Source organism: Corythoichthys intestinalis, chromosome 14, assembly GCF_030265065.1.
Source record: "Corythoichthys intestinalis isolate RoL2023-P3 chromosome 14, ASM3026506v1, whole genome shotgun sequence".
NCBI lineage: Eukaryota > Metazoa > Chordata > Actinopteri > Syngnathiformes > Syngnathidae > Corythoichthys > Corythoichthys intestinalis.
The window spans coordinates 33307722-33317450 of record NC_080408.1 but is presented as its reverse complement, the minus strand read 5'-3'; the positions used below and the strand labels follow the sequence as shown (position 1 = coordinate 33317450).

Sequence of the window (9729 nt, the reverse complement as noted above, 5' to 3'; positions counted from 1 at the left end):
TTTTGTAAAATTAATTATATAGAACAACGAATCTTCATTACTGCATCTCTCACCTTCATGAAAAACCAAGCCGTTTGAAACCGGTTGCATAGTTGTATAATTGATTTATCGACCGGCTCCGACGCAAAATGGCCGACGAGTGAGGACGCTCATCACCAGGGGCTCACAGTACGCAGCTGTCATCTAGTTATATATATATGGTATCTGTGCCCGGACCCTATGTTGAGGAGAAGGAACTGAACGGAGACGTGAACAAACGGAGATCCCGTTTGTCCGTAGTTACGCGAGATGTGGTTTGCTATAAATACGCTTCATCGCTCTCTTCCTTGTGACTGACTATTACCTTTCCTTCTGAGCGCAAGAACTTTGAGAAGTTGAAGCCAAAGTGAAGGTGTGTATTGCAAAATGTTGCTTCTGCGAAAGTATACTTTCTGTGGGTACGCTTTATTCAACAGTATTTTCCACATTTTTTCGTCACGTACTGCTAGTTTTTATTAGTCGTAGCCGAAGTCATGTTAAGTTGAAATAATGTTTCAACAAGTCTTCTCGAAAGTAACTTGTTCAACTTGAGAAACAAGTTTATTTTATTTAGGTAGTATATGTGAACCTTCATTATGTAACGGAAAGTAGAAGTACTTCCTTTCAAACTAGAATTGTGTGAATAGTCCTTTTCGCTGTCCACCTCTGTCTTCTGCAATTGAGCGAGCTTTAGATCCTTCATCATCAAGTCAATGATAGTATTGAACAGCATAAATACATCGGTATACAATTTCATGACTGATTTGGATTTAATTTATTTAGGTAGTGTATATACTATATAAACCGTCATCATGAAACTGAAAGTAGAAGTACTTCCTTTTCAAACTAGTATAAATAGATTGCTATACAATTTTATAACAGATTTGGATTTAGCTGAAATGCTCTCTAAGCTTGACAAGATTTATGTGCTTATACAAGTGGTTCTTAACCTGGGTTCGATCGAACCCCAGGGATTCGGTGAGTAAGTCTAATGGGTTCGGTGATGGCAAATAAACGCCTATTTTCGTATGCTGATTAAATCTTGGCAAAGTGGCTTTTTAAACCAAGTTTTGGACTGTTTTGCTCCCAATTTAAGGCTTTATCCATTTCTTTTAATTACTAGTCCTCGATCTGATGGGAGGAGGAACTGGTTTGCTCAGTGGAAGGTTGACCCGTACATGGAATGAGGGTATACAACAGACCAATGGGTAGCGTGGTCTCAAATTTTGACCTGTTTATAAACATGCTGTCAAATGAGTAGAATTTTGAATAGAAATTTGCTAAATTATTAGCTTGCTAGCTGAGATATATATTGGTCTTGCATTTTAAAAAATGCCTTATTTTCGAATTCTGAAGGGTTCGGTGAATCCACATGAGAAACTCGTGGGGTTCGGTACCTTTAGCAAGGTTAAGAACCACTATCTTATACAATTTTGTATTTTCTATGTGACTGTTATGTATACAGTATGTACTATGTATATAATACTATGTAATGTACACCTATGTGTAGCTGTTCCACAGAATCCGGATGTTTCTTGCAGATTGGCAAGCCCTCAGTTGATAATGAGTAATAACTAGTGGTGTGCAAAATTTCCGATTCTTAGATTATTCGCGATTCGGCCGTGGAAGATTCGAGAACGATTCACAAACATCCAAATTCCGATTATTGAAATATGCCAAGTAAAGCGGAAGTACAACACACTCAGCGCGCCGCGCGGACTTCGGGACGGAACGGAGCGGGAGTAGCTAAACATTATGCTTCTCATTAACCGGCCCCTCGGGTAATGCCAACGCTCAACTCACGGCTCTAGCTCAACTCATGCCACGAGATAAAAAAACACAACAACATACCTGACTGCTGCCGAAAAGCTGCTACAAGTACAGCTAAGCTACATAATGTTACGGTAGATATCATTTATATAGGACTAGATGGATTATAGACTCGGTAGCGGTAGCAGCACATCTGCAAAAAGCTAGATGCGGGTGTTAGTAAACGGCCGCCATCTTAAAGCAGTAAACTTCCCTGCAATGCTGTTGTAGCGAACCTTCCAAGCAAACCTAATTAACTTTTTATCTAAAATACTCATAAATCGGTAAAATATTGACTTGAATCTATCTTTAAAATGGTTTTAAAACTTTCACATGTCAAAAGTAGACAAAAGGGAAATTATGGAATAACGGGAGCAATTTTAACAACTTTAACGGTTGATTCACAACATTAAATTAATTGAATGTAGTTTAAAGCTGCTGATACAGAATGGGGACTGGAGTTTTTTTATTTAATGTTATTTTTGTATATTTGTTTACTGCTATATGTTAACTTGATACTGAAATAGTAGTTTGGTTTAGCCTGAGAGTATTTTTGAACAATTTTGGAACTAATGTACAAAACTTTATTTTATATATAAAAAATAAAAATAAAAATATATATATGGTCACGAGCTTTGGGTCGTGACTGAAAGAACAAGATCCCGGATACAAGCGGCCGAAATGAGTTTCCTCCGCAGGGTGTCCGGGCTCTCCCTTAGAGATAGGGTGAGAAGCTCGGTCATCCGGGAGGGACTCGGCGTCGAGCCGCTACTCCTCCGCGTAGAGAGGAGCCAGCTGAGGTGGCTCGGGCATCTGGTTCGGATGCCTCCCGGACGCCTCCCTGGAGAGGTGTTCCGGGCATGTCCCACCGGCGGGAGGCCCCGGGGACGACCCAGGACACGCTGGAGAGACTATGTCTCTCGGCTGGCCTGGGAATGCCTTGGGATCCCGCCGGAGGAGCTGGTTGAAGTGGCTGGGGAGAGGGAAGTCTGGGCTTCCCTGTTAAAGCTGCTGCCCCCGCGACCCGACCCCGGAACAAGCGGAAGATAATGGATGGATGGATGGATAAAAATAAATAAAAAAAAGAGGAGGGGGGTGCATCAATAATCGTTTTATAATCGAATCGGAGCCTCTGAATCGTAATCGTAATCGAATCGTTAGGTGCCCAAAGATTCCCAGCTCTAGTAATAACAATAATAATAATTAAAAAAATCTAAATATTGTCCTAAATATTTATAAATATACTTTTACCTCAGAAACACTCACTTAAAGATTTATGTCCGAAAGTTGTGTTTGAGCGTGCTGTTGTAAGGAGTCCCATCATAAAAATTGATAAAACTGTTTTAGAAAAATTAAATCATAAGAAAAATAATGCTAGTTACCTTGCCTGGTATACCAGACTCACTGCTGTTCCAGCGATTGAGTCTGGTGACCGTCCAGCGGTTCAAATTCCCAGGGCGGAGCAAGCCACAGCAAACAGACAGCGGAGTGGGCCATTCAGCGACGGGCAGATGTGACGTTGATAATGCGACAAGTAACTAGCGTGAGCGGAGAATGGGGAAGTTTATTCAACATGGCTAGCGCGAGACAGACTGTTGTCAATGAATTGTGTCGATGTGTTTTTGGTAATTTAAAACTGATTTTACAGCGGATTGGAACATATTCTCGGCTATCCCGTTCGGCATCTGTGTTATTGTGGAAACGACTTTCGGTGCGCAAGAGTGACGTTGCTCGTTAAGAACACGTCACGCAAATAAACTAATCTGATTGAACGGTTGATTTTCTATTGGCTCGAGAGGCCGTTAATGGGCTGGGTCCCAGACTATTCTCACAGTGTTTGAAAAATACAGGGAGAATAGTCTGGCAGTGCCAGGCAACTAGTTACCCATTTTTGAAAGGCTTTCACTGTACAGTATTACAAATATCAGCTGCTTGACGTAATATCGTGAGCATCAGGGTGCAAGTTTGTCCACTATCCTCATAAATTATTAAAATGAGGGTCAGAAAACCATTGATTTGAATAAAGGATGGTTGCTTAGGACTTTTAAAAGGCAGACATGTCTCATGTCTTCATTGGCCATTTTGTAAAATTTTCTGATCTTGGTTTAAGTGGATCATATGCCAACCTGCTCACACAACACGCACACACCTTATCAATTTATCTCTGTTATCCAGTTTCCGAAAGATGGCTGCAGGCAAAGCTCAAATTGGAAAGATGGCTCCGGATTTCACAGCTAAAGCTGTGATGCCAGATGGCCAATTCAAGGACCTTAAATTATCTGACTACAGAGGTAATGCTTCCTTAAATATTCATTCAATGCATGTTCAAAGGCACATTAGCTTTGATGCTGCTTTTTACTTCAGAATGCATAAATATTAATGTAGTTATCGTCGCTATGTGTCACTGAATTACTTGTTTTTTTCATGTTGACGCAGGGAAGTATATTGTCTTCTTCTTTTACCCACTGGACTTTACCTTTGTGTGCCCGACCGAGATCATCGCATTCAGCGATGCGGCTGATGAATTCAGGAAGATTGGCTGCGAGGTCATCGCTGCCTCTGTTGACTCTCACTTCTCCCACTTTGCATGGTAATTTTCCCAATTCAACTGCCTAGTTGTGTGCGCTGTCAAATATCTAAAAAAATGTGTCTGCGCTCTCGCAAGGACCAACACTCCCCGTAAGCAGGGTGGTTTGGGCGCTATGAAGATTCCGCTTGTGTCTGACGTGCGTCACACCATCTCTGAAGACTATGGCGTTCTAAAAGCGGACGAAGGCATTGCCTACAGGTAGATTGTTTTTTAACTCATTTCCAAACACTGTCATTCGTAGGCATCCGATCTAACTGAACTGGGAGAACTGGTAGTGAGTTTTCAGATATTTATGCGCCAAATAGTTTAGCGTGTGTGAATAAATGAGATGTGAGAGTTGGTTTAATGTCTCTTGATCACACTTTGTCACATTTGTAAAAGCAAAATAGCGGAATATGAAAAGGATCTATTGGTGTAGGATTTGTTTCACTTATGCATGTTCCAATAGATATTTTTAATATGAAGTACATTTTTCAATGTGTTTTAGGGGCCTCTTCATCATTGATGATAAGGGGATACTGAGACAGATCACCATCAATGACCTCCCCGTGGGACGTTCTGTAGATGAAACCATGCGTTTGGTTCAAGCCTTTCAGTTCACTGACAAGCACGGAGAAGGTACGTAATTACTTATGGCATCTGATCTTTTTACCAGTTATCGATTTGAGCCAAGGAAATTCCCAAATTCAGTATAAGGGGTTTTAAAAAAATCGATTCAGAGATATATTGCAGAGATATATTATATCACGTCATGTAATTCTCGTATCAGTTCAAAATACATCTGTATCTATCCTTACACGTGTGTTTGGTCAAAATAAACAATTCAATGGCTGCACTTCGACTCCTGTCCAGTAGTTGGCAGTGCGCAGCATCATTGCCTTGCAATCTGCTGAAGTAACAACAACATTAGACTAAATGGAGATTTGTGTATGTCACCCTCTAGTGGTTGGCCACCATTACTGTGTTGTTAACACACCTATAGCAGCCCAGCTTCAGTCAATATAAACCGTACACACCTCAGCAATTGCGGAAGGTAGAGACGTGCGAAATTTCCGAATTCTTAGACTATCCGCGATTAGGCCGTGGAAGATTTGAGAACGATTCATAAACATCCAAATTCCGATTATTGAATGATACCTGGTAAAGCGGAACTAAAACATAGTCAGCGCGGTCTTCAGGACGCAATGAGGGACGACCGAGATTAGATATCATGTTCAACTCATGCCGCTATATAAAAAACAATAATGCCTGACTGCAGCCGACAGCCGCTACAAACAACGCCCAGTTGCAAGTGGTCACAAACATGCGGCCACGTAATGGTGCGGTAGATATCACATATATGTAGAACTACATGTAAAATGACAGACTTGCCACAATAGACTTTCTGGAAGTCTCTGTTGTAGCGGACCTAATTAACTTTTTATTAGTGATGCACGATAATTCATTTTTCAACAGATACCGATAACCGATAATTTCCTCATCATTCCAACCAATAACCGATAATGTCAAGCCGATAATTCTATTAAAAGATTTATGTAAAATTTTAAAGTATACACAAAAGAAAATATTACTGTGCAAAAATATCATTTATTGCTCTTTTTTTCAACATAAAACATTAACAAGTATTCAATTCCAACATCTAAATAATGACAGATTGTCTGACATTGTGTAATGGTAAACTTTTGGCAGCAATTACTTACAGAGTAAATACCTAAGTTGCACAAAAATGCCTTTAAAAGTAAGCCATTCCTAACATATATAACATTGATACACTGCAAAACACACCTCCTTAAAACTAGTCAGTTTTAAGTGTAAATCTATTGGAAATAAGTGAAATTATCTGCCAGCACTTGAAGTGTATTTCTCTCAGATTTCTTGGAAGAAAAATAGCTAGCTGAAAATAATCTTAACAGCCTTATTTTAAGCAATACATTATTATACTTAATCCTAAAAAAAACTTGGAAGAAGGAAAGATTTTGAATAATATTTGTGGCTACAGAATATTATTGTTATTTCATTACAACAGGAATGTGCATATAAAAATTGATAAGTGTTAATAAGTGCCAAAGAGTTTTGATTATCTACTGTGACTGTAATTGAGCAGACAAATAAGTTAAATTAATTTGAAAAGTGATTGCTAATGTTAAATGCTTTGTTGCACACTGTGAAAATGATTAACTCAAAAGAGTGAGATGTCATGTACCCATTCTGCAGCGCTTTGTTTACATTTGCGGCACACATGACATTTGCTTTACAGCAGCTAAACTGATAGACGGCAGTACTATTTGGACGGAGTTGGAGCTCGCATCCCAGTGCGTGTTGTTTTGTGCCTGAGTTTTGAGCCGAAAATAAAGGCAGCGTTACAAAGTCATCTGACCGCTCGTCATTTTACATACTGAATGCATTATTGACTGGCTGACTTAGTTTTCTCCATGTTTAAATGATCATCTAACCACTGTGTCGTCATGATAAGCTTGCTAACTGGACATCACTTTTCCAAATGTCCGTGGTGAAAATGTGATTGGCATGTTTTTCCATGAAGAATGGTGGTCGTATAAACTGCATTATTTTTTTCTATCCAGGGCTTTGGCTCTCGGGTCATTTCGGTAAAAATAAAATCGTGTCTCGTCTCGGCGGCGGAAGCTTACGTTCGTACCGGATAATCCGCCCGCACCGGCCGGTTAGCCGCGGCGTATTCGGGGCCTGGCTCTGCTGGCACGCCGTGGGGGAACGCTCGAGAAACCGGGGTGTTCGCCGGAGGTCCCGAAGCCGGGGGACCGTGTTCGGCCCGCCTCGCCATTGGCGGCCTGCCAGGCTGGCCAGAGCGGCGGGCACCGTCGGAAGACTGCTACATGCCGACTATCGGTCTCCAGTCGTGCTGGTGTTTAGCCTTAGATACGAGCTTACCACCCGCCTTGGGCTGCATTCCCAAACAACCCGACTCTGTATCGTCACAAGCCCCGCAGTTTAACTTAGTTTGTGTTTACAATAGCCTTAGCATTAGCTAAAGCATTAGCTAGCATTACTAGCAGCAGCCTCGTATTCGTTCCATAAATCTTTGTGATGCAGTTTTAAATGGATGCTGGGTTAGTGGTTTTGAATGAGAACGCTTTCTTTCCGCCTCGTGGAACTTCTGAGGTACATGTTTGCAGATGGCGAGAGCGTCGTTTTTTTTAGTAACAGCCGCCATAATAATCAATCACTTCTTGTCATGTAACTCCACTTCCTCAACCCCTCCTCCCTCAGGGGCTTCAGAGAGGGGAGGGGTTGAGGAGGCGGCGTGCTGAATTCTTCGGTTGCGCACATTTGGAGGCTAAATCAAGTACTGTATATAATTATCGGATTGCATTATCGGTTGAATTTTTTTATTATCTGGATTATCTGTGCGACGTCATAATTGCCATTATCGGCCGATATTATCGGGTATCTTTACTTTTTATCTAAAGTACTCCTAAATCGGCAAAATTTTGACTTGAATCTATCTTTAAGTGCTGAAACAGTTTTAAAACTTTCACATGTCGAAAGTAGACAGAAGGGAAATTATGGAATTACGGGAGCAGTTTTAACAACTTTAACGGTTGATTCACAGACTTGAATTAATTGAATGTAGTTTAAAGCTGCTTATACAGAATGGGGATTTGAGTGTTTTATTTACTGTTTTAAACTGTTCCCTTGATACTGAAATAGTACTTTGGTTTAGCCTGAGAGGATTTTTGAACAATTTTGGAACTAATATACAAAACATTAAAAGCGGGGTTTTGTGTCATCAATAATCGATTTATCATCAATCAAATGGTAGCCTCTGAATCGTAATCGAATCGTGAGGTGCCCCAAAATTCCCACCTCTAGTAGACGGGGTATTTCCGGTCGTTTTGCTCGTGTTAGTCCTTTTATAAGTCTGAAATTTGGGTTTTACTGCAAAAACGGAGGCATGGGGTATTTAGAATCCTAAGTTGAAGCAGGTTTGGACTAAAGTAGGTTTCCACTAAAAAGGAGAAAATGTTACAATGAAAGCCATATGTTGTTCAAATATAAAGCAAATGCATTTTTACTTGAGTGCTGGATGAGGTTTCAGGAATAAATTTTTATAAATAGATTGAGGGAGGCAGGCGGGGCAATGCCACCACCTTAGAGACTGTCCTTTGCTTTGCTTAGCCAAAACTACACCTGAGGAAGAAAGATAGATATTTGAAATTTCTTTGTTTCATGTTTTGCCCCACAAAAGTCACTCTCCCAATGCTTTTATGTCAATTTAGATTATTTTTTTCCTAAAGTGATATAGAAACATGGCAATCATCGTCTTCAAGTGTAGTATTGGGATTAATCGGGATCAAATTGAATCGTGATACGAATCGTATTGCCAGTTATTAGGCAATACACACCCCTATCTGGGATAGTCACGATTTTGGTTCAATAATTTTTACTGTTTTGATAGACTGGTGCCATAAACATCAGGAAGAGATAATTCAATAAAGTTTTTTCAAGAGTGCTCTCAGGATCAAGGTTCAGAATGATTGCTGCCTTACAATAGGGGATTTCAATAATTTTGAGTGTCAAACCACATTTCATTGCGCAATTGATTGCATGCATTATGCGGTATGTGTTCTGTATGTGTGTGTGTGTGTAATACTGCAATATCTTTCTTGGCTGGCCGCGACTCATTAAAGGTCTTTGTTTTCAGTGTGCCCAGCTGGCTGGAAACCAGGAAGTGACACCATCAAACCTGATGTCACAAAGAGTAAAGAATTCTTCTCCAAGCAGTGATAAGACCGATGCCAGAATCTGCTGCCTGCTCTAAGAGATTTCATATAGATAACGTTTGTAGAAAAGAGTATTTTATATTTTTCCCTTAGTGGAAAAGTTGCTATGGCCTCTTGCATTTGATTGTCTTGTGTTTACTGAAGACATAAATGTCTTTCATGTCATTCCTTACCATAAAACCAATGTACTGTATGAAACCATAAGATGCCTCACTTCATTGGTTCTTTGTTTTCCCTAATAGAAGGCAATTCATCTTTAAACGTTCCGTGTTCTCTACTCTACAATATAACAACCATTTCCTGTTGTAGTGAAACTACTAGTCAATCAGGATGGTATTGTATTTTATTGCTTGTCATCAAGCTTCCCTTTTACTATGACAGACTGGCTGCACATGATTATTATGCACTGGTATTAAAGTTTCCTGTGTAGGAAGCATCTACTGTCATTATACCGGTGTTCTGCTATTGCTACGTGGCGAGACGTCCTACACAATGCTCGGTGTGCCTGCGCAAGCATCACGCATGCGCACATCAGTTAAAAGCAGCGAGTAC

The 9729-nt window shown here is 40.4% G+C and overlaps 1 protein-coding gene across 1 annotated transcript; it reads left to right on the top strand.

The window, feature by feature from the left end:
• Positions 1-236: 236 nt before the first annotated feature.
• On the top strand, positions 237-9402 carry prdx1 (peroxiredoxin 1). The gene is made up of 6 exons (XM_057858394.1): positions 237-391; positions 4003-4118; positions 4264-4417; positions 4493-4615; positions 4905-5035; positions 9099-9402. Exons 2-6 carry the CDS (start codon positions 4013-4015, stop codon positions 9179-9181), a joined length of 597 nt encoding a protein of 198 aa, XP_057714377.1. The 5' UTR covers positions 237-391; positions 4003-4012; the 3' UTR covers positions 9182-9402.
• The last annotated feature ends 327 nt before the right edge of the window (positions 9403-9729 follow it).

What these genes read in the sequence shown, in the direction of transcription:
- prdx1 (XM_057858394.1), top strand. Translation starts at nt 4,013, where the DNA reads ATGGCTGCAGGCAAAGCTCAAATTGGAAAGATGGCTCCGGATTTCACA. An exon ending in GACGAAGGCATTGCCTACAG is followed by an intron (nt 4,616 to 4,904) that starts GTAGATTGTTTT and finishes AATGTGTTTTAG; the next exon opens with GGGCCTCTTCATCATTGATG. An exon ending in CACTGACAAGCACGGAGAAG is followed by an intron (nt 5,036 to 9,098) that starts GTACGTAATTAC and finishes CTTTGTTTTCAG; the next exon opens with TGTGCCCAGCTGGCTGGAAA.